At 36.3% G+C, this 25,717-nt stretch overlaps 2 protein-coding genes across 2 annotated transcripts; both read right to left on the bottom strand.

Annotated features, from left to right (window-relative positions):
- Nucleotides 1-1,980: 1,980 nt before the first annotated feature.
- On the bottom strand, nt 1,981-11,550 carry LOC140148449 (uncharacterized). The gene is made up of 5 exons (XM_072170397.1): nt 11,211-11,550; nt 5,076-7,906; nt 4,328-4,558; nt 3,463-3,564; nt 1,981-3,000 (listed from the first exon to the last, which is right to left on the bottom strand). Exons 2-5 carry the CDS (start codon nt 7,882-7,884, stop codon nt 2,813-2,815), a joined length of 3,330 nt encoding a protein of 1,109 aa, XP_072026498.1. The 5' UTR covers nt 7,885-7,906; nt 11,211-11,550; the 3' UTR covers nt 1,981-2,812.
- A 2,378-nt stretch (nt 11,551-13,928) lies between these two features.
- On the bottom strand, nt 13,929-24,240 carry LOC140148448 (dolichol-phosphate mannosyltransferase subunit 3-like). Its single transcript, XM_072170396.1, has 5 exons — nt 24,144-24,240; nt 20,196-20,368; nt 19,179-19,208; nt 16,957-17,034; nt 13,929-16,259 (listed from the first exon to the last, which is right to left on the bottom strand). The coding sequence occupies exons 2-5, from the start codon at nt 20,316-20,318 to the stop codon at nt 16,206-16,208; spliced, it is 285 nt and encodes a 94-aa protein (XP_072026497.1). The 5' UTR covers nt 20,319-20,368; nt 24,144-24,240; the 3' UTR covers nt 13,929-16,205.
- Between the last annotated feature and the right edge of the window lie 1,477 nt (nt 24,241-25,717).

Genomic DNA, 25,717 nt, shown 5'->3' with positions numbered 1-25,717 from the left:
GCTTTGCTCATCTAATCTTTATATAGAATAAAAAGTGCGAGCTTTCGTTCCATGTAATTGTGGTACGTGATTGCGTTATCAAACGTTTCATGACATAAAAGGTCTTTGTTAATTTTTTTCACATAATATAACACATCTTCTGGATTATTAAAAAATTAGTTGTGAATTCGATTATTGGACTTGTATTTCCCTAGGTCTTGTGGTTTCTATACGTTAGATAAAAAGTGGTGGACCGCGAGACCTATTTAGCTGACAGTTCATTGTTTGAATTACTTCTACAATAAAAACATGTATTTGATTTGTTTTAATATAAAAGACAATAAAACCTTAATTCAACAACTCTCCTGTCACAGTTACCCCCGTCCCGCCCAGAGAGAGGTTCTTGGTCTTGGATTGGGTAGGAATGTAGTTCTGAGATTCCGAAAACGCACCCAATACTATACCAAAAATATACCAAATTTGACGAGGAAGAGGCCCAAAATTATACTGATTCAATTATTTCTGTTCAACATTAGATACTGTCAATTTGCCCAATTCTGGGACATTTAAAAACATAACCATCTGTAAACCAGTTTTCTGAAAATTGTAACCCAAACTTGTTCAAAAAAGCCTGAATGCGCACCACCCAAATTCTGCCGCACACATCCACCTCTCCAAGAACCACTGAGACCGTTAAAAGCGACACACAAACAAATATTCAACATAATAAAATCATGGCCTAGTGTTATAGACCTTTTTCGTAATTGACCACTTCGTTGCCGTTGGCGGTGTTTGGCTCTGCTAACTCCCAATTTGGCCCGAGTAGAAAACTGAAAGCAAGGCCATAGATGTATGTATACCCCCAATTATGTAAAGTTAATTTGCCAAGTAACTGTAAGGACTACCTAGCTGAAACTTGGTACATATGTAGTACAAGTAAAATAGAAGTATATTACGTTTAGCATTTTGCTAATTTTAATCTGCATAATTAATTAGAGGCTCTAAGAGTTCTTTTTACTTTACAAGAAATTAACCCTAATTAATTATGCCGATTAAAATTAGCAAAATGCTAAAAAAAAGCGCAGTGATTTATAGTGCGCTACGCACAGGCACAACGCCTAGACGTTGATCCACAAGCCTCAGCACACTTTACAGGTTGTCGCTGATCACTACGGCCACACATCATTCCATAAACCATTAAACAGCAATTCAGGGACTTTTGCTGCTTCAAGAGCGCACACCCTAGACATTCCACATAAAACCATCGCAACCAGGATCAGCTCCCCGAGTTTCGTACGGGTTACAACGAGACAAATTAGCAGTGAGTTCCTTGTCCAGGGGAATTTCAAGCTCAATTTTACACGAGAGCAAACTCGGCACCACCAGGGTTCGAACCCGCAACCTCTCGCACCATAGTCGAACGCCTTATCGATTGAGCTAACTTGACTACATAGGCCTATACCCAGTCTCAGCTTGATAGTCCTTACGGATACTTGGCTAATTAACTTTGCATAATTGGGAGGATGATTAAAATCTTTGGCCTCACGGATCACGTACAGTTTTCTGCTCGGCCTAATTAGAGTTACCAGAGCCAAACGCCGCCAATTGCAACGAAGTAGTCAATTACGAAAAATGTCTATAGATAACGCAAAATGCCGGCGCAAAACCTTGCACTCTAATAGTCACATCATCAGTAAAATGCACAATGGCATAACATACGTACATGTACATTGTTAAAGGCATATACATGTACTGCAAAAACAGTATTTTAAAAGCGTTTAAACACTTTCTTGCCTTTACTTTATAATTTAGCCATTCTAGCCAATGAACATTGATGTTTATGAATTTGATACGTTACGGTAGCCTAATGTTTAGCTTCTGGGACATGTTAACAAAGTGAAGGCAAGACTGTGTGTTCCATGGGTATAAAGTGTTTGGAGTGTAGAAATAAACATTTGAAATAATAAAATTTCAAAACAGGCACATGCCTGTAGCTTGCTGCAAATATTAATGTACAAGGCCCGTGATCATCATATTTGTTCGGTTTTTAAAACATTAAGTTCATTAACACTACCACAATGTGCGTTGAACTTCAAATACCGTGCCATCTGCTACCGTGTCAGTTCGGTCTAAATATCCTAATAATTAAAATTTCATTGTAGATTCATATTTAATTGGTAACATACGTAGATTAGGTTTATATTTCAACTCTCCACCGTGGTACATGTAGAATTGGATATTAATGAACCGTGAGAGTGTTCTGTCTGTATCTAGTGGAGGGGCCCTTAATCTGAGGTATACACAATGTAATGTAGCTCACAGACAGGTTTGAAAGCTGTGAACCCTGATTATTCTAATTCGCCATAGAAGTAGTGATGTAACAGTATTAATTACCATAGCGATGGGTCAAAACAATTTTTGAATTGTCCCAAACTATTAGCAGGCTGCACTCATCATCTGTCATGCTTGTGAGCTCATGTTGTACAATCATGGATTTACTAATACCGCTCTTTTCAAAAACATGATCGTACAGGAGAGAGTGAAACGTACATGGACTCAGCATAATGCGAAATTCTCTAGAATTGGGTTTCAGGTATTTATACCATTCTTTGACATTATCTTTTGGTGCGATGCAGAGGTACAGCGTACGACTAGTGCAGGGCAATACATTCAAAATAGTTTTGACCCATCGCTATGGTAATTAGTTCTGTTACATCACTACTTCTACAGCGAGTTTGTCCCGATGCTGTTCGGATATTCACAATGCCGCACTTCAAAAAAGACGCGAGATTAGGCCCTATCAATGATTCTTTTGTAACTACAAGTCTACAACCTAAATGCACCCACATTCCACCAATTCTTCAATGAGTTCTTCAATATCTTCTTCTAAGGCGTCATCAGAATACGCCTTGAATTGCTGACGTGTTGAAATCAAAGATGCTAGCCACCCATCTACCTTGTAAAGTTCCTCTATCCTTAGCGGTATGGTTGGTTTTCCTAATTCAACAGCATAGGTTGCCTCTGAGAGAAAGACACAAACAACAACATTGATCAGACACCAGAGATCAGAAGCTTTGAGGGTAAATACTTAAAAAGAATACAAAGGTTTCATGATGCGGCCAAATTTATTCTGTTGTATGTTGTGCCCGGATTTGTGCATTTTGACTCCCATTGTATTAGCTTGTATTCACGGAAGTGTCACGTACTCGGTACTGGTATTAATACATTGTAGAACTAATAATGTTGGTTTAGAATAACGGCGATATGCCCACCGACTTGTACTTCCTTTCCTTGAATGATTCACTGAAACCATTGTTGGCGCTATTAGGTTAGCAGGGTAACAAACTTATTGGAGTTCGGATACGTATGTGCAATATGATTAGTATCTTCAGTGATTATTAGTGCCGTTTATGCTTGTTCCCGGAAATACAGGTTACCTATAATCGCAAAGCCGATGAAATCATATTTAATACCGTATATTACCTGTTTGACAATAGATGCTTTCTTTGTATTCCGATGAAACACACAAGAGAACAGCAGCACAACTTCCCAAAGCATTGACCATGGAGGTGAAGAGTTTGCCATCTGTAAAAAAATAGTAATGACATTAAAGGCTATTGCCATTTTGTTCTGTACGAAAACGTCACATACCATAGAACACACTTTCCAGTTACAGAAAATATCTTGTTGAAAATGAACGAAAATGTAAATTATTTATTAAATATGCTCTGGTAAATGTTTCAGAGAGATGTTCAAAATGTTCAGTACAGGCCATTAAGGTCAACCATCTGGAATTCGAGCCATTATGTAGAGCTCCACGTCAAATATAATTATTATGGCTTTTGAAAACCTGCAGATGGGAGAAACCATATCTGTGCTTTTGTTTCTTATTCCAGAGATATCATATTTTGACAATCTACATCAACAGCCAAGTAACTTTTAAAAGTTACATAAGGTTACAAGTGTCTTAATATTACCGCCTTTTTCAACAAAATCCATGGGTAAAATGACTTCTTTAGCAATGTTTAGGCAAATAGTAAGCTAGTTTCATACTGTCTTGTCGCTGAGCGTCGTGACGCAACGGTATTGGACACAATCATAGCCTGTCATTGGCTGATACGTCATGCTGCTTACTGCAGCGGCAGGCGACATGGAAGTATGGCAGGAATATAATACTGTCAACATTTAACAATAAAATGGCTCAGGCGAATGTCAGCGACTACCCAAGGTTATATTGACCATAATGTAACAGAAAAACCGCAGGGGTATTTCAAGTTGTGAGGTGAAAATGCAAACTTTCTGTAAGGCACACGTAACGTTATGGAGTTTAAACTACATGCAAACTTACCAGTCTTATTTTCGTCCATCCACACTTTGAAACCTGCAGCTACTAATATATCTCGGAGTTTTCTAGCTTGCTTCTGGTTGCTTACATCATAACTCAGCAAGATCGTTTGTCCTTCATCATTGATGCTATTGACGTTGGGAGTCATGTCTACCAGACCAAGTTTCCATAACAGTCCAGTGCTAGCGTTGCGTAACGATGGTGGAAACGAAGTCGACTGCATACCTGTCAAGACTAGATGATATTTGATGTAAATATGTTAGAAAAAAATATGTTTCTTTACCATAACATTGGCGGTGTTTATTGAACCTAAATGACAAATTCTGTTTTGTAATCATGATCGTTTATTGTCACCAATGAACAATGCACTGGTAAATAAAAAAACTCCTACAAATGCCCTACGAAACAAAACAATAATAGGTTCGTCAAAACTCTGGATACGTTGAGCATATGGGAGAATTCAGGTAGATGAGACACATCAAGACAGGTAGGATCTAGGAGGCTAGGCCATTTATCAAGAAGGTGATCTATAAATAACAATAGCAAGAGCGGGGGGAGGGGGTGCGTGAGCTGGCACGTCAGGTTCCACAACTACACAAGAGAGAAGTATTTGACCATAAAGAAACATTCTAAGATAGCGCATGGTAATGTTTGACTATATCTAAATACCTCACACAATGTTACAGAATTACAGGTTTCACAGGTCACAAGGGCGATAATATTAGAAGATGACAACCTGAAGTATACTTACTTGGGACAACATTGCTGTCCAGTATGTGCTGTATAAGAATCTGCTGGTGCTTCTCAATGAGTGCAATTTTCCATAAGGTCTCTAATGCAGCTAGTTGAGAGTCATCGGCATCTGGTCCTTGTATTTGTAGTATCTCAATAACTGGCGGTATACCATCGCATTGCACCACCTTTCTCTTACAAGAATCATTGATAACAAGCCTATTCATGGTATCTATGAGTCCGTAAACTCCATCTCCAGATGGCTCACCAGCAATGGTATAATTGACGTAATAATCTTCAGCAGCTACCGCTTGCTTCAACACATCAATAAGACATGGAATGTATCCGTCTGTTCTTCCAAGGATGTCACCCTCTTTGTCATCCATGACGTAAGCTAAGATGGACAGACTCTCCATCTTCAACTTGATCTCATTTGACTTGAGATACTGCATTAGAATATTGACAGCATTTGCGTTGCGATACGTCTGACGTATGGAACTGTTAGTACATCTTACACAGTTGCTCAAAATGTTCAAAGTGTGGACAACATGCAAGAGTTCATGATCATTTTTGGGTGGAAAAGACTTATCCAGTTCTTCAAACAGCAAACCTACCGCACCCTGGCGAGCTAGTTCGCAAACGAGCGGTTCAAATTCATTACCGGTACTGAAATTCGTACAAGTGCCTTTCATTACTTTCAAATTGTCTTCCTTGCGAGTACGTGAGTTTGAGTCCCTTACATTAGCAAGAAGATAACGTGATATATTGACAAAAAGCTGTGCAAAGCCTGTTTGAACCAAGTGGTTTGCCAGATGTCTCCTTGTGTCATTACTGATGGAAGAGACAATGCAACTTGCTACAGCTAATCTCTTCATGAAGATCCATGATTCATCCGAAGCAGGGTCCTTACAGCTCTTTAAAAATTGCAGCGATGCATCGATCGCAGATTTAGCTTTTTCATAAGTCAAATCTTTTTCTTGCACATTATTATCAATCCCATTACGTTGATCTTTGTTAAACGATTCATTGTTATTCTCAATGCGTTCTGTTTCGTCCATGAATTTCACGTGATTGCCGTTTTGCACAATATGGTTGTCATCGTTGTCATTCAGTGAGCTCAATGACTGATCTTGAGCCTCATTGTTGTCGATGTCATGGTCATTGTCCGACAACGTGCTCTCTACGTCTGCGTCTAACATTTGAGAGGACCGACTGTTCTCCATGGCGTTCTCTTCTGAAATGTTTTTCATCTCGACTGATTCAATTGCGTCGGCAGCATTGACATTAGTTTCGTCTTTGTTGTCCTCACCATGGTCACTGGGAGATTCGTCAGCGACATTATTAAGTTGGAGATTGCTTTCAGCGTCCGGATTCTGTATTTCAGGATTTTCAGCCATTGAGCTATCGTGTCCGTTTATTACTTTGGTTAGGGGATCACTAACGTTCTGCTGAGGGGGTGAGAATTGTGTTTCAAGATCGTTTTGATTATCATCACTTGGTTCTGTTATTTCTAGTGTTATTTCTGTTGTATTATCATCTTGCGAAAGTGATACTTGAACTTCTTCGTGTTCAGTACCAGCTTCATCTTCCGTAGAATCATTCACTTTTTCTGCGTTAATGATATCACTAGTTTCAACAGCAACAGACGGTTCTGTGGTTTGATCGTCATCAGTTTTGATCTCTATGTTGCCTGAGTTGAAGTAGGATTGGCCATTGCTGATGTGACCTTCTGTTTCGACGTTTAAGACGTCACTGGTGCATTTTGAAGAGTTACTTATACTAGCAGTAGATTCAACAATAGAAACGTCTTTGGTATTAGCAGAGTACGATGGTTTACTATCATCAGGGACAATAGCAGCTTTGGTATCTATACTTGGTAAGTCGTCTTTGGGTGTTTTGTCACTGCTAACTTCTTTGATTTCCACCATGCTGGTATTTTCAGCGATTCTGATGTCAGCGTCAACATTGGCGACAGTGATATTTGCATTATCTTCTACTTCGGTTTGTGAGATGGTAATGTCATTGCTGATGTTAATTTCTACACCTTCGTCAGAGTCTTTGGTATCAAGTTTCGCGGTATCACCAGCTTTATGCTCCACTACAATGTCCTCTTCTACATTGTTGGTATCGGATGGGTTGTCTGTGGCGATTGACGCGTCGTCATGTTTGGATCCAGAGTTCGAGACGACATTTTCTGCAGCTTTACTAGAAGTATTCAGTTTTTCAGCATCCCTGCTGTCATCGACTGAGTTCGTCGCATTTTCAACCTTGATTGAGTCATTACCTTTTTCACCATCATCGTTGCTACTTTCGACAACTTCGCACGTCAGCGTAGCATCATCAATTTTAGATTTACTTAAGTTGTCTTCACCAACATTAGTGATGCTACCGTCTTCTTTAATAGGGTCATTGGCACCAATGTCATTTCTCTTATGGCCACTGATATCGGATTTTTCATCTTTGATTTCCGTTATTTCTTTTGGATCAGTCTCTCCAATTTGAATGTGTATTTCATTGTTACTTGTATTCTCATCATCATCGTCCCCATCTGAGTGGTGAGAATGTTCATCTTCATCATCATTTTCTGACGGCAGCAAGTTATATCCGCTTCCTTTCCTTCCTTTGCCAAGTAGTTTGAGATCTTCAATGGAAGCACTCAGAATCCCTTCCTTGCGATCGCCGTCGTCATCATGTGCATCTAGTTTCTGATATTTGCCATCAGTTTTGGGAGTAGCGATTTTAGTTTGTTCACTTTTCACGGGTGTATACGAGATCTTAGAGGCTTTCTTTTTGGATTTGCCCTTTTCTTTGGAGCAAACACATCCCATCTTGATGTCAAGTCATCTAAATCTGAAAAGAGAAATTGTACAAAAGTGCATTGGTTAGTGGTTAAAATCGTCGATATACATGATGACCATGGCAAACTACTACACTGTGGGAAATACTTCAATTGCAACGGACGACGTTGAACCAAGAATTTGATCAAGAGGACAGTGTTCAGGGAAACAATAATTTGCATATCAGGAGTTTAGAAAAGTGACAAAATCGTAACTGTGCCACCATTTAATAGGCGATATTCAAGGGCCAGCAAACTTTCACAAAAAAAATAATACTTGAATTTTTAGCTAATTTGAATTTCCAAACCATTGCAAATGTATTTTGAAGCAAAAAATGTATTTTGAAGAAAAATAGATACCTCACTTATTTAACTGTGTGCAAAGTAGAAAAATGTATCTAATAATTAGGAATGTCAGCTCACAAATGCTTTGTTTAAAAAAGCTGTGTGGGGAATGCGGAAATAATATTGTAAGAAAGTTCACGAGTGCAGTCAACAATATTTTAAGTATAATATACGCGTCATATGTTAAAATACTCGTACCGGCTTTAAAGGTTCATAATGTCAAGGTGTTCATTTTTGCTCAAATGAATGATCAGTGATGATTCAAACGCAATGTATTTGTGTTCTAGTAGACCAGTAATTATAGAGGTGCACTCTTAGAAACCAAATGGTTATAAGTAGTACCTAAAAAAGTTCTTGGGCTGTCCTGTGTGTAGAACCAAGAATTTTAGACCTGAAAAGGGTTCTGAAAAGGCCAGAAAGAACAATTTTGGTGTTTTTTCAATTGTCAAGAACCCTTTTCTCTTGAGAGCTCTTCATACAGGACAATCATTATGCAGGGGATGTTTACGTACCCCTCCATATTCATGAGTATAGATGTTAGAATTAACTTTAACAATTATCCGAGTATTTGGCGAAAAATAATTTTTCGAAGGTCCAAATTCCATTTTAAAATCAGTTCAATTTTTTTACATGAGGCCGATTTTTTTTTGTTTATTCAAAGAGATCCAAATTTTGGAAATTCGTACCGTTTGGAAAGAAAATCATGGCTATAAAGGGACTAAATGTTAGGCCCGTCATTTCATATAAAAATATCTAGCTACACATATTGTACTTAGCAAATGATGGAAAGAGCTGGATATAGTTTTGTTCTATGATTCATATAAAACGAATCCATTTTCATACAGCCTTCTTCTGACTTGCTATTAATCAGATTCATTTAGTGTTCTTTTCAAAAATAAGATAATTATGTGCCTGCTATAAATAGACAACATTTTCTATACGTTTGGAAACATGGACACTACTTCAATATTTTGAATCGCAGCCAAATTGTGAAAATAATTAAGCAAAAAATGGATTGTCTGAAAAAAGTACATGTCTATTATTTTAACAGAATTACCGGCATTTAAAATATGTGGACGTACAACACATAAAACCAATATGAATAAAAATACTATTTTTGAGCACATGTGGTTTTAATAGCTACATTTTTGGAGGAAAAAAATACAAAATCTCGAAATTGCTGCACCATTTATCCATACCAATTAGGTGATGATACGTTGTGATTGTACATTACTGTAATTGCCGATGTGACAGCGACATGCATGAAGTAAATAACAATTAACCTTCAGATAATTTATCAAAATTGTAATTACATATATTCCCTTTGTCAATCAAACATGTCTTAACGTGCATTTTCACTGAAAACAACAAAGGTCAAGTGCTTTTATAATTTTCAATATAATTCTAGAATGTACACCGATCCTCCTAATTTTTCAATAATGGTCTGTATATGATGATATTAAACTGATTGCTATATTTTATTTTTTGGTACATTTTTGACGCATTGTCTTTTTTTCTCTATTTTTTTTCTATGTTCCTACACGCATGTAATTTTATGGTTTCTAAGTAAGTCTAAAAAATGCTATTTTTTTACGTTTGCTCAATATATATATGTCTACAGTATATCAGGCATGGCCATTGTTGCAAAATCACAGGCCGTGTGATTTAACAATGTTGTTGCCATGGTCACTGTAATTGATTTTTCTTTTTTTAATTTTTCTATGACTTCGCCATCTGCCCTATGCCACAGTGTTTGCTTTTGACAATGAATAATTTTTATAAAAATAAAAGATATAAGATGCTCTATATTAAAACGGGTTTTTACAAGAAATGACGGATCAACGATACGCATGCCAGATGGTAGACATACCAAAAAGCACCGAATTTTTTAATTATACAAAATGAATGTCGATCATGCGTGCATGACACAATATCAAATTATTCAATATCATTTCTGATCAGCCTGATTGTAAAAGTTGAAATTAAGAAATTGTCATATATTCCCACTTTTTGAGTTTAGAAGCTCTTTGATTAATAGCACTCTTGTCACAAATTATACCACTATCCGACAATAGAAATAGTTTTCAAAACTGAGTTTTTGACAAGCTTGTCAGAATTTGGCCATTTGTGAAGTGTAGTGTATCTTTTTTAACATGTTTAAAAAACCTCCGAATACCGATATAATAACAACCGCGACAGTATACAAACTGTATACATGCAGAATGACTAGTTTAAATATAATATAGATAATTTTGTTGGTTTGAAACTTGTAGTAATTACTGACATGATAATAAAACCCCGAAGGCCCGAATAAAACAGGTACTACTGTGTGTAGCATTAGCTTGACACATTTCATTGATTAGCTATGTCTCAGTTCCTATTTGAAGAAGATAGCAATCGTTTCAGATCGATCACCGTCACAATACATACGCACCAGACAATATTGTACCCAATTTCCTGAGGAAAACAATTTGACTGGTATATACCACTTATTAAACTACTTGGTATATTGGTTATATTCCACTATTGTAAGCTATTGTAACTGGTCAGGTCGTGGAAATCCGTATAAATGAAATGAATTAACAATACAGAAATATACTACATTGCAAAAGTACTTAAAACCCCCCTTAAGGAATTCCGCTTTTATGCCACTACTTGTACAATTTGTCAAATGTATTCAATATAATAAGGGTGGCAGAGAGCAGGGCAGAAAGTACAAAATCCAGACGCTAAAATAAAAGTGACCCTAAAACGTGCAGTTCACTGATCAAGCTGATGAGGAAGTACTCAGAAAGCGCTTTCCCTATATTGATGACGATATTGAGCAAGTTTACTGCATGGTAATACAAATATTGTCATATACTGGTTTTATACACTTTAACATGACATCTGTATATATTATGAATTTGATTAAAACAGTTGTACATGCTAATGATGTCAATATGTTCCCATCATAATAATATAATGCCTTACCTCTTGCAAAAAGTTATCCAGTGCAACGTCCGTGGTATCAATCATTCTACTATTGGTAGACCTGTTTGACTTACAGCATGATCAGTTTAGTTTAGTCTGTCGAGTATTTTAGCACGGTTGTCGAGTATTATCCCATTCAGATATTATGTTGAGTGGTTTACAAATCATTGCAGCGTTTTGAAACAATTCAGCATAACCTTGAAGCATAAAATAAGACCTTTTACACTTTGTTGGTGTGCGATAATGCGTGTGATGTATAACCCTTTTTGGAAGCTATACTGCACATCAAACAGAAAGTCAACTCAAGTGTTGATAATAAGGGAATAATTATACCACTGTGGTTACAGACTCTCGGCCAGTCGTTTTAAAAGTAAGATACAGTGAACCGCGCAAAAGCTGGAGTAAATATCATATTAACAGGAATAGGCCTATATTCATTACAAAACAATGAAAAATTTTATATCCGATTAGTTGTTAGATTTGCTGCTTTAGCGAAATCACACTGCTCTGTCTGCCCCGGGAGTAAATAAATATATAAATAAATAAAGTCTTTATTTTCCACATCATCTACATTAACAACAACATTAAACAACAAGCAAGAATATATATTTAAAAAAAACACGAAAAGACAAAAAAAAGACGAGTAGGCCTAATCTATTCCAGAACAAAATCATCAGCACTCTTTTTGGGGACTTCAAACATGGTCCTGCATGGCTTTTATGTAATCCAATCATAATTTATAATCATAATCGTACGGGCCTGTGTGCAAATATGTTATACCCGGTATTTTAACTTTCCGAAGAACATTTGAGTCCGGAATGACAATGATTAAGTGCTTACAGCTTTACGTGTGATTTTTGATAGCATGCAGCATTAATATTGAAGTTTTAAAAGATTAAAACTTTGTATTAGAATTTCTTGTAAATATTCCAAAAACATTAATGTGTATGAGATTTTTTTAAAGGCAGCTGGAATTCTTTATGCAATAGTATGCAACATTAATATCAACATTAACTCAAAAAGATATTTTCAAGTACCGAGCATCATCTTACATGCAAGCTTTCATTTGCAATATCGTGTAGGTTTTCAAATTTGAACAAAACCTAAAATGTTTTGCAAGAAACAGATTGTTTAAAAAGAACAAAAAGGGGTTCACAGAACAAAATATGAAGCCCATTGACATATCTTTTGAATGATCTTTTTTTCAAACTTGGAATGAAGTGAATTGACGCATACATTATGTAATCGCCCATTTCTTCGCAATCAGTCAACCGATTCCAGTAAAATTGGTGTATAAGATGCAGAATAAGATGGGCTACACACTGATGTTTAGATTTTTTACGTCCAAATTCATTCACCCGGTAATTTTTCTGGGACACCCAGTACTCTTGTACCATTGAAAATTTCACTTCTTCTGTGACACTTTTTTCTGGGACACCCTGTACTGCTGTACCATTGAAAATATCACTTCATTGGGCCTAGGCACTGGACCCGGGCGCTGAACTTTAGTACATTATTATCAAGTCACCTCGAAATTCGGAAACCAACTCACATGCACGCCCGGGATCGGCAAAAATGTTGGCCTATACAAACAAAATTTCCTTAGCAGGAAAATGTATTATCAAACTGAAGGTTCATACATGTACGTATATGTCAAGTATAAAAAGTACAGGGATAAATTCGATTTATATCTCTTGTTGATTTTTATCCAGAATTGGTTGCAAATTCCGACAAAAACCGTTCATACCAGTAGTGTCAAATTTAGTGTCAAATGCGAATTATGCTTGAATGTTTATAGCAAAATTTAAGAGCATAACGAACTTTCGAGGGGCGGTTATTTGAGCGTAAAATATCGCATATTGAGGAACCGACCGTCCCATGGAAAACGCACCTTAAAACATTTGGGGTTCGGGGAGTACAATCCCAAAAGATCTTAACAGTAGGTAACACCCGGATGGCAAAAACTTTTTAGATTAATATGTATTTTAACACTGTGCCGTAAAAAAACCCATAAGTTTTGTCTTAAAATAATTCGTTATCCAAGTACTAAGATCTTTTTGGGACAATCTGTACTGACTGGCCCTATGGTTAAAATGATTATGAAAATTAGAATTGGTATAAGCAAACCAAAAATTCTATATAGTAACCGAAAGTAGGCCTACGTACTCTTTGAACACTTTGGATATTAGGTATCGTCAAAAAGGTCATGAATAAATATGAAATGTTGCAAGATAAGCCAAAACAATACATAATCTTATTTCAACCGTGAGTTTCGGTTTTACATTAATACTTCCGCTTACTGAATCACCATTATGACCTAGTGTACAAATAACGCCATCGCAACACTTTTACATGAGTTTTACACTTGCAAGGGAAAATGAACTGAAAGAACAAACTCTGATACAAATGAATGCCATCTGTTTATTACCCTTCTTTGCCCTCATCATCAAAGACAATTAATACACATTTAACAATCGATTACAATTTACAGTTAAATTTTGATTATTACTAGCATTCGATTTCAAAATAGAATCAGGTACATTTATTACTCCGTGGTAAATACAGGTAACATAATATAATATCGAAAGTGCCCCAATGAAAACCCATCATTTAACAGTTTAAAGATGACTACTGTTCTGTAATACAATGTCACTTTTTGATATTTCGATGTAGCTATACGGAGTTAAAAAAATAAGCTTGAAAATAATACTAAATTTGTTGTTTTTATACCAAGTGTACTTTTGAATTTGATACTTAAGGTATTGTTAATGTAGTCCAAGAATAATAAAGCAATGGACTTCTCCAATTTCACACCACTGAATGGGGATTAAAGGGGTGTGTGTGCCAATATGTTCATATTCTGTTTTCTGTCTATAATTGAGGCCTACCATTTCTGTTTTCTGTCTATAATTGAGGCCTACCATTGTAACAATATGTTTACAAACTGCGAGTTGTATTGCTGCAGAGGTTTTGATATCAAGCAAAATTATGTATAACAATGCCTCATAGGATAGTACATACACTTCTGGTGTGGTTATCACTATAATTGAATATAGAATTAAAAAGACTAGTTTGCGTCTGAAGCCAGGGCAAAGGCACGGTGTGATTGGTTGCTGACCTGCGCAGTGTGGCATTTTTAGTCCGGTTGACAGGACGTCATACGCAAACTAGTCTTTTTATTTTGGTCTTCAATTATTTTCACCACATTTTTGATCACACTATGTACAATGTAACACATACACTCAGGTGTTTATTTTACTGGGGAAATGAAACAAATTATGAGCTTCCTCTTGTTACCAAAATCTCAGATTTACTGAAGACAAGTGGTGGAGTGGCTATCGATCGGTCACACCCCTTTAACAGAATTCATCTAATCCTACATTTCTTAAATACATTTGTGTTTGAAAAAACAAAACTGATGGATACTATATGCAATAATCGGTAAGGTGATATTTTTGTGGTACGTGTATCTTTAATTTTCTCTTCAAACTAAGCCTGCTGACAATTCATGGGCTTGTAGGAATGGATATACCTTCTATGACACAAGATGTGCTTAACTTCATTTCAATACTTTACATTGTTTGTTAGAATAACACACTTTCTTCTTCCTTTAATTTTCCAAAAAAAATTATTAAATACAAAAAATGTGGCCAAATTCTATGTGATTTTGCACCATTTGACACTTGAGTGCTGGGTGCTAGAGCTTTTAATTGTTTATCAGTGGTGGCCTCTAAATCTGAGCGCAGGGTTCTGCCGTCCACCACCGCCTGCCATAGCTACATAGCTGGTAAATAACATTATATTCAATATTAGGAAACAGCAGAGAAGATCATCTTTTCTGTTAGCATCATGGCTGTGTGAAGCCATTACAGTGTAGGGCTTTAAATTTCTTTTTATGCGCATAGTACAATGTACAAAAATGCTTCAGGGGTCACAAATTATAACATTTTTATGGTTCCTTACAATAACAGTAATTAATAACACTGATTTTACTTCATTTAACACTGAAGTCTAAGCAAATACTATGATGAGAATGGGCGCACATTATTGTTTTTATTCAATCATTAGATATCTGAGAATTTGAACCATGTTTGAATGTAATCAGAATGTATATACATGTACTTGTACCATGTAGTATATTTTACCTGGAATCAGGAGTAGTCCCATGCATAGGCACCTATAAATTACACAAACTGCTACACAATCTACATCAAATTTCTACACATGTTGACAAATAAAACATACTATAGAGATTTACACACATTCATTTGGTCTCTGTGGATACTGATTTTGTGTATTTTTATATTTAAGACAGTCATCATGTGGTACCCCTGCATATTACCCTATACTTTGATCAGCTCGTAATCGGCGGGCCTTATAAGATCGCAGATTAATATCAAAATATTTTATTTTGAGAATTGTCTTGTGACATCTCGCCAGAAGCATCACAAATTAAAAGTCCTATACTTTGTCTACTTTCTTTATCACATAAAATATAGACCAGACAGGTCAACTAATAGTAATAGCACTCTTAACATGGGTCTACTGGTAAAAGTCCAACAATCCCCGCCTATTACGAGCTGATCAAACTATATAATAACCCTACATAAAAGTATGTTCCTCACCTGCACAAATTGAAGCAGGACACCTGCAAATTACAATTCTACTTGGGTGTGGCCAAGAGTGATCAGGTACCCATAAGTTCAATAAAGAATGATGTAATTTCTATGTATTTTTCAAGAGGGCTTCCTCACAAAATAGTATTTTAATAGTAATTCAAAATACTATAATAGTTAAGAAAAAGGAAATGGTGGCAGAAGGAATGTGGGTGGGGAAAGTAAACACAAAATTTCTTTTATATGCCTTGAAATTGTTATGGTAAACTGACAATATACAGGATCCCATCATCACAAGATTGATTTTATTTATATATCTAAGCAGTACTTCCTAAAAGAGTCAAAAATTAAATTATAAAAATCTACAAGATAACAAGTGTCATGAAAACTTGAATCCTCTCTTCTTCAGGTCTTTTCTTGCTTCTTCAATTTCCTGTGCAGAATGAAAAAGGTTAGAGAAAATACCAAACTTATTGTAAAAATAATGACACATAATTGTGAGATGACCTCATAATTTCAAATAAAAGCAAATTTGGCATAAAATTGGATGGTCTGATGCAATGTCATAAGCGCTTTGTGCACTTCCGACCATCTTGCATTCATCCAAACAAAATGTGCTAAAATTTTATTCAATTTTTCCCTCTCAAAGCTCTCTCTCACCCTTTTTCTTCCTCTTCCCATCCCCTCTCTCTGAAAGCTCTCTATACCCAGTGGCGTAGCCGTGGGGGACAACTGCCTCTGTCTGAGTCCCCCCGGATGCTGCCCTGATATTAACGATTCTTAGTCCTTTTGACAATTTTCATCAATTTGTTCCCGCTAGAAAGTTGCATTGCCCCCCTGAACAAGTCCTGACTATGCCAATGTCTCTACCTCCCTGATCTCTCTTTCACTCCCTCCCCTTGTCTCTCTAGCCCACAGTGTATCATATTAAACATGCTCTTCAGAAATCATGGGCTGCTGCATATCAGTCAGCAAGTCACCCACCATTAAGACTACTTCCATTTATAAGGGCTACAAAACTACAAAACTGTTGTCGACAATATTATTAGCTTTCCACTGATACTCAAATCTTGAATTTGATGGAAAAAAAGTTGTTGCTTGGACAAACCTCCTTTCATATCCGTACCCACCTGTTTCAATTCTTCAGCAGCTCCTTCACAGTCATTGAATGTATATACCCTGTAACCTATTGTAGCTAATGAATAACACTGAAAATATATGAAAGAAAAACAGAAAAAAATCCATTATTATTGGAACAAATCAATCCTTCTAATATTTTGCCCATACCAATCAAAATACAATAATGTTACTTGTAATTTCATATGACTAGTCCAATAAATTTTCAACTTTACTTGCAGACATTTTGAAAACTATCAGTTTTCTTTTACGATGCTATTGTTGCAATGACGATAGCTTCGAAAAAGAAAACTGATAGTTTTTGAAACATTTGCAAGTAAGTGGAACATTTACTGGATTAGTCATACATGTATGAACTTACAACTAACAATTGTACTATGAACAGTCCTAATGAATTTGCTCACCAACCAAAATCAAGATTTATCCATCCAGAAAAAGAGATGGATTAAAGAGGCTAGTATCAGGCCAGAACTTTTTCACAATCTTTCAGCTAATTAATTTACAGTCACAAATATACAGATTTACTGATTTTACTCTCCCAGAAAAAGAAAAGAAAAAAGAAAAAGCAATAGAAAGTATGATGCAATGAAGGAACATGTACTGTACATGGCCGTGTGTCCTGACCTCGCCACCCTTAGCGTTACATGACAAATATTATGAATTTTTACACCAACCGGGTTTCTAATTAGATTATCTCGACAATCATCAACCCTAAACTAGCAAAAATATACATTTTTGGAAAGCTGACGGCATCAGCAATTCCAATATATCCATTTCAACTCATTATACAGGGTGACCTGCAAGTTATACAGGGTGGAATAAAAAAGATTTTGATAAAAAATAGGTCACTCAATGCAATGCTTATTACCAACTTACAGTAATAAACTGGAAGTAAACAACATTCATTTGGTTAGAGGAAATTGAGAGCCAACTGACTTCGGAAGAAACCAAAATCACAGCTGTTTGGTAATCTCGGAACATAGGGTGTCCCAAAGTATGTTAGTTTTTTTTACATTTCAACATATTTTGAACCTAAACATTTTCCCCTAAAAAAAAAAAAAAAAATTGTCCATATTTAGATTCCTCGTCAAATTTCCCTTCAGAAAATCTATACTTTGACTATGATAGGATAAGTAATTAAAATTTTACAGTAACTTTCAGATTTTGAAGACATCTGCATTACTTACTACAGTGTTTAATATGACAACAGGTAGTTTTGTATGGAAAAGTTTGTATTTTCTACACTAAACCAATCATAAATGATTAAAAACAATAGTAGAATTGTTTAGCTGTAGGGCCGTGAGTCGTTTAGATGCTAAATAGAGTCCAAATCCAATTTACAGCCTTTACAGAAGCAGATTACGCACTAAAAATACCAATCCCATAGAGTTTGTGTGTACCACATCCCCCACCACCACATCCCCCACCACCGCCACCCTGCCCATTCTGAATTCTATGAAGCACAGTGTCAGTATTAAAAAAGTTCAAGTGTTTCTTTTTACAGGGTTGAAAGTGCATTTTATTTAGCAACAAAATGAGACCACAAGCATGACAATGACTTCTTGCTTGACAGAGATATCATCATTTGTTTTGAGGTGACTTTGGCAAAATGTAACGTCAAAAAAAGGTGGCGAGCTCAAGACACACGACCACATATCAAATGCTTATTGAGAAGAACTAAACACTGCTCTAAAGGCAAACTAGAGTGCATGATACATATATACAGCATGTGCTCAAAAGACTCCGTCTTCACATTATGAGGGTTTAGGACCAGCTAGAAGGCCCTATCTGCAATAGCTGCCCCATAGACATTTGGATAATTTCTGTATTCTTTATTGTACACACTGACACCTGGCAGCTATTGCAGACAGAGCTTTCTCTATGTATCACCATATATCTGTTTATCAATAACCAACATAAAAAAATAGACATGCTGAATATGTCATTTGCATCTGTGATCCAATCAAGTAAAGTGAGTTGGATATTTTGAATTTCCATTTTCTAACATAACTTAAAACAGTGTACACTGTGGCTGAAATCCACATCAAACCACATCATTAAATTCTTTATTAACATTTATAGTTACCTAATACAACAGAAAGCAAAAGATCCTTCATGCTCTCTTTGGGGGCAAACTGAAAATTGATTTCATGACATCTAACTCATTTTGCTTGATCAGATCACACATGGTAAACAAAATAATATATATACTTACTGCAAAGACTATAAGTAAGTAAATAGGGGACTGCAACAGAGAAAAAAAGAAAGAAATCATGTTAATCAACTTCTTAAATACTTAATGTATAAAATGTATATTTTGAAACTTAAGCAACACATGTATAGCATTGGGCATTCTTGGTTAATATACATTTATATTCACTTAAGGGGGTACTACACCCCTGCACAATTTTGTGCCTATTTTTGCATTTTTCTCAAAAATTATATTGTGCTAGTACCTACATCGGAGAAATCGGGCACCCTTTCGGTGTTCGCCTCAAAGAGCACCACAAAAAGATGGAGAAATTTGAAACGAAGCCCTACACAAGAGCCAGCCGCATGTCATCTATCACAGACATTCACAAGTCAGCTATCACTGATCATGTTGTCTCTACTAATCATTCCATTAATTGGGAGGACTCAAAAGTCATCGATAGAGAAGCTGACAAGACTACTAGGTGGCTGAAAGAAGCCATCTGGATACGCCGAAAAGGAAAAGACACTCTAAACAAGGACGAGGGGGCCTACTCACTCAACATCTTTGACCAACTCATCACGCACTCTATAGCGGTTCTATGACTATAAAAGGAAGCAGTCAGATGTGATGAGTTGCCAGTCTGAAGAAACCACTAGTGTAGTGGTGAAACATCTTCATTTTTCTTGGATTTGCATAAAATGAACAATGTTAACAGTTAAATCTAACAATCCAAATGAATTTGTTCAAAGACAAAGGCATTCTTTTTTTTAAGGGGGGAATTAAACTTTCCATAGACACAAGATCATACTTCATATTTTATTTATTTAACAATCAATTTGTGGCGAGACCTTTTCATCATAATTTATACGGTACCTAAACCTTTGATCCTAGCCGTAGCAGGATCATTTTTTTGCCTTAAAAATTTGTCAACCTGATTGAAAGCTCAGGTCACTCACATACACATTGAAAAATATGGAAGGAATTTTCTGACAGCTCATTTAAAGCTTATTTTGAAGCTCATAAGCTTCTTAATCTTACCAGGAGGATTACATCTTTTACGGCACTATCTAGTGGTACTGGAACCCATTGGAATGTTACTGTAGCCCATGTGATAGAGAAAATTGTTAATGCTGTCAACCACTGTGCTAGTTTGGTCGCCATTATGACAGAGTCATTTACACTGCTACAAATGCTGCTATGTAAACTACAACCTGCAAAAAGCAAGATACACGTAAGATACCGGGGTATGAATTACATGTATAATGGTTGTTCAAAAAAAGTATAGCTAATCAGTAGAGCAATTTGTTTTTAAAGCCATTAATTTTATATACCGTATTTCGTCAAATAGTCGCCCCCTCAAATAAACGCCCCCACCACTTTTTTCAACCAAGATGTTTCAAAAATGCCGATATTTTCATGCTATCTTGTGTAGTAAGCTTACCAAGTTGCACACATGGTCGATAATAGTGTCACTTTTTTTTTTTTTTCTGGATTGGAAACCCGGAAGTGAACCAGAAGTCAGTGTTTCTAGTTCATAGTTCGTCATTTTAGCGTGAGTTTTAAGTTTACCTAATGATTTTAACAGGAATTATCGTTCTAAAATTGACGAAATACGGTATGTACATGTACTTTTTAATATGAAATAATCTTTTCAAACCAGATTTTTTGGCATATTTATAATGTTTACATATACATGTACTTATAATTTGATGTATATAAGAAATATGATACGTGGCAAAAAAAGTTAGATCTATAGGTTTAGCAATTATCCTGTTAAATCGGTTTTCAGTTCTACCCAAGTAACTATACAAAACAGGAAGTGGAAACCCGGGGGCACTCAACTTAAATTTTTGGTAGGGGTGTGCATGAGCGCCTAACTCTGATTTTCGGGCAAAATAGGGGCTTGAAGAACTGAAATTTGGGCCAAATTATAGGCTGTTGAGCTAAAAAATTTCTAATTTTTTTCCAAATTTGAGCTTAAAGAGCTACAATTGTCAGAGTTTGAGGCTCAAAGAACTGGAGCAGATTCAAATGTGGGGCTTAAGGAACTGCCGGAGAGCCTGAAAAAGGGACCCTAGACTGCCACACATACCTGTACCACCTTAATATGTGAGTGCCCCCCCCCCCCCGGGTGGAAACCTTTACTTACAGCTTGAAGCTACATTGTAGACAAACAATTTGGAAAAAGTTTCATGAAAACTTTATTTGTTGACCCCTGTACAACTTGAAAATTGACCTTTGACATGTTTTGGCACATAAGCAGGCAACCATCGGTCATACATGCACCAATGTAGTCATTTCTGGGGTTGTTTTGATGGTCAAAGACTCAAAATAACGCTTGCTCACCCACTTTTTTTTTTTTCAATTCAGCGGTCCAAATTAGTATAGATACCTAGGTTTTCAACTTTTACTCAAAAATGCTTCAACAATTTTATACAAACACACATTTCCTCTAGCCTATTAAATTTGTTTTAAATGGTCATGGATATGATTGGATACTGCAGGCTCAAACAAAATGCTCAAGCCTATTAAAAAGCTAGATAAAAAGCTAAGATCAAGGAAAAGAAGGAAAAGAAGGCCACTCCCAACAAATCAAAGTGAACAATTTTATTTTCGGTCGGTCACGCAATACACAGAGCGCAGTTCCCATATGTGCTGTGCCCAGCTTTGTGTACGCCATGTCAATCCATGATGTTATGAGTCCCGCCAATTATGAGCTGATCAAAGTATAATAACATCACATTCACTGAGCAAGTTCACATAAGTGTGCATCAGTCTTAAACGCATTAATACGCAACGGGCAACTAGAGTCAGTGCGATGCCCAAAAGCGTGCACGCTATGATAAATCAATATTACAATGTTATGAGTAATAAGCCAAAAAATCTTGAGCTTTAATACTCAAGAATTCCAGCTTCAAATTTGCACACGATAATTACGGTTACGTACGTACAGCTAGAGTGTAGGTATCCCAGGCACACCTTAGTTAACACATTTGCTAGTCAGCGAAATTCGCCGAGACCGGGGCCCAAACACAATGCATATTTACATGTACATAGAAATTTGAATTTTTTTCGAGGATAGGTCGGTGAAGGAAACCTACATAAATATGTTTTCTATACTTCACTTGACCCAAATATATGATTTTTATGGTGATAATCAAGTCGCACATGGAATTTTAGAGGATTTTGATAGCAGTTCCATTAAAAAAAGCTGCTATCGCCATGAGACTAAGATCTAGAAACACCCCTAAATGCCGTTCTGGGGAATTTTGCTAGCAGAATCTTTTTGATGAAAGTCAATCTTTGACAAGATGTAACTTTGTTACAGAAAGTGCTATGACAAAATGTTTTCAGTTTTGGCTTTCTTTAGGGTGGTGCAATAATTATGTGTACCCTGGGGTGAATTCTCACAATGGTCTGCCAAAATCGCTTGTCCCCCTTTGGCCGTGCCAAAAACCTTTGCCCCCTTTCGACGTGCTAAAAAACCTTTGCCCCCCTTTGACGTGCCAAAAATCTTTGCCCCCAACCCCCCTTACACATGCAAGATTTTGGGGAACCCGAATTTAAAACCTTAAATTGTCTTAACATATAAGGCCGTGTAAAATTAATATTTTGGTTCTCGCCCCTCCTCCTCAATTTCTGGGATTTGTCAGATTTTTTTTTTTTTTTAGATTTTTCAATTTTTTAGACTTTGGAATGATTTATGAAATCTTCATACATATGAATAAGTTTATTAGAGAACAAGCATCACTTCCAAGTCTTTTTGTGGTACTCTAGGGGTTTATCCTCAGAATCTCACATTTGAAAAAAAAAAAAAAAAGGGCCTCATCGCTTCCTCGAGCACTGTTGGAGAAGACCAAAACTACCGACAATGCTAATTTTACATTGAAAAAAAAAAAAAAAAAAAAAACACCTCCCTCCTCATCAATTCATGAAAATCCTCTGGACGAGAACCAAAACATTAATTTTATACGGCCTAATGCGAGCGCAGCTTAGCAGGAAATTTTGCATATTTGAACGTGTTCAGAATCGCTTTTCCACGCCTTTTTAGGGCGTAATATAGAAACGGTGCCCAAAATATCTGTGCCAAAAATTGCTTGCCCCCCCCCTTCGACCTGCCAAAAATCGCTTGACCCCCCTTTCGACCTGCCAAAAATGCTTGCCCCCCTTTGGCCTGCCAAAAATCTTTGCCCCCTATAATTCATCCCCTCGGGGTACACATAATTATTGCACCACCCCTTACTCAAGGGCTTTAATTTGATATGTAAAATGATGCAGTTTGATGGCAAATTTGAATTCACCTAGCATACCTATAGAGTGTCATGATGATGTCATGATCATGCCTCATTATTTCTAATTGGTTTCAGTGAGAAAAAAAATACTAAAAATACTCAATTTGAGACTGAAACTAGTATTTTGACGTTACAAAATGACTATCCAAGTTATATTAGGCTAAGTAAAAAATAAAACATGTTTCACGTCCGGGTTTTCGAAAAAAAGGAGGAAGAGGGTCTTTTATTTTCTATTTTTATCGCAAAATTGGTGTAAATACCCATACTTAGAGCTGTTTTAGCGCATAATCCGTATACATACAATAATGCCTGGAAAAGGAGGAGGCCCTTTTTATTTGTTGTTCTGAGAGTTACATCCCTCTAATGATCACAAAACCTTCCTAAAATGTTTCTTGTATCTTAACAAGGCTATAGAAAGCATCCCAACTTCCTAGACATATTTTTTGAAAAGTTTATAACTGAATTTCAAAAATAAAAATAAAATTGAAGAAACCTCAAAAAAGGAAGCGGGAGGGGACGTGAAACATGTTTTATTTTTTATTTGGCCTTATCATCATGCCTGCTGAATTCAGCAGTCATCATCAGATCATGCAAACACAGTCAGTGAACATGTTTAATTGCTGCTGAAATTCAAATATGATCAAGCTAAAACAACTGCTTAAAAGTCTTCGTTAGTTTTTCGAACAAACCTTACCAGTTCATGGACAAAATATGTGCATAAAATGAGTTCAATGTGGTCTTTTCTGGTGCGCACAGAACATCCATCCGCTGCACTGCAACAATCAATCAATCAGCTGATCAAGAGGATGTCTCTAAAATGAGATCAAAGTTGTAAGTTTGAGTTTGCAGTAAACCTGAAGAGCTTTGTTTCAAAATTTTAATTTAAAAGTATTGTTTACTTACCAAAGGGACTATTTTGTATGTTAAAATCTACTGAAAAATTGTTGAAAACATAACTAAATTGAATACTTTTCTCTAGAAATACATGCTAACGGTAGCCCGTCATCAGACTGGCGACGAGTTGTCAATATAATATATTTGGAATACAGTCCCAAGTTTTGCCCTAAATTGTTCATTTTTAACAAAAGGTAGGTTTATTTGTGCGGTTTTTATACTTTGGATGAGTTTCGGAAATGTTAACGATTGGCTATGATGTAAGATTGTTATGTAAAAATCCTTTTAATGTAAGTTAAAGCTTAAATCAGGTAAGCTTAAACTCCACAGCCAGGCAGGCTTAGTTAGTTAACACATTTGCTAGTCAGCCAAATTCGCCGACAATGTCAATGCGTATTTACATAGAAATTTAAAACAACTGGCCTAAGAAGGAAACCTAGGTAAATATGTTTTCTAGACTATACTTCACTTGACCCAAATATATGATTTTTTATAGTGATAAGACAATCGCACATGGAGTTTTAGAGGGATTTTGATAGCAGTTCCATTAAAAAAAGCTGCTATCATAATGAGACTAAAGCTGAATTTATACTCGATCGCCGAGCGATGCGATTAATCGCTTTTGAAAAAGCGATTTGCAATCGCCAAATTTTGCAAGGCATCGCCCATCGCTTTTGCATTTATACTTATCACAGCGATAGCGATTGCAGACGATAATTAAAATATTCTAAATGCCACAAAATACATTTTTAAAACATCAGTTGCTGTCAATAAATATTGCTTTGAATTAATTCATCACCAAAAGTTAAAAATCGAGAAAGGTAAATTAATTAGCAAAATAATAATCTAGATGGTTGTATATGATTGGTTGACGCATTCACGTGTCAAGCGATATCGCTGGGAAGTTGAGATTCCTTCAACTTGCAAAAGCGACATCGTTTTTGCCTCCGCGATATGAATCGATTGATCGGCTTGACGTTTTGGAAATGTAAGTAAACATTGAGCATGCGCGAAAATCGCTTTTCTGCAAAAGCGATCGAGTATAAATTCAGCTTAGATCTAGAAACACCCCCGAAATGCCGTTTTGGGGAATTTTGCAAGCTGAATCTTTTTGATGAAAGTCGGTCTTTGACATGATGTAACTTTGCTACGGAAAGTGCTATGAAAAAAAGGTTTTCAGTTTTGGCTTTGTTTACTCAAGGGCTTTAATTTGATATATAAAATGATGCAGTTTGATGGCAAATTTGAATTCACCTAGCATACCTAAACTATCAGTACCGGGGGTATCATAATCATGACTATCCATGTATCATTAAAACAAAGCAAACCATGTGACGTAATAGTTATAATAATGTTCTGGTTCTGGTTAGGGTT

This window comes from Amphiura filiformis, chromosome 3 (genome assembly GCF_039555335.1).
Source record: "Amphiura filiformis chromosome 3, Afil_fr2py, whole genome shotgun sequence".
Lineage (NCBI taxonomy): Eukaryota > Metazoa > Echinodermata > Ophiuroidea > Amphilepidida > Amphiuridae > Amphiura > Amphiura filiformis.
The sequence above is the reverse complement of the archived record's forward strand: the minus strand, read 5'-3'. Positions and strand labels throughout refer to the sequence as shown.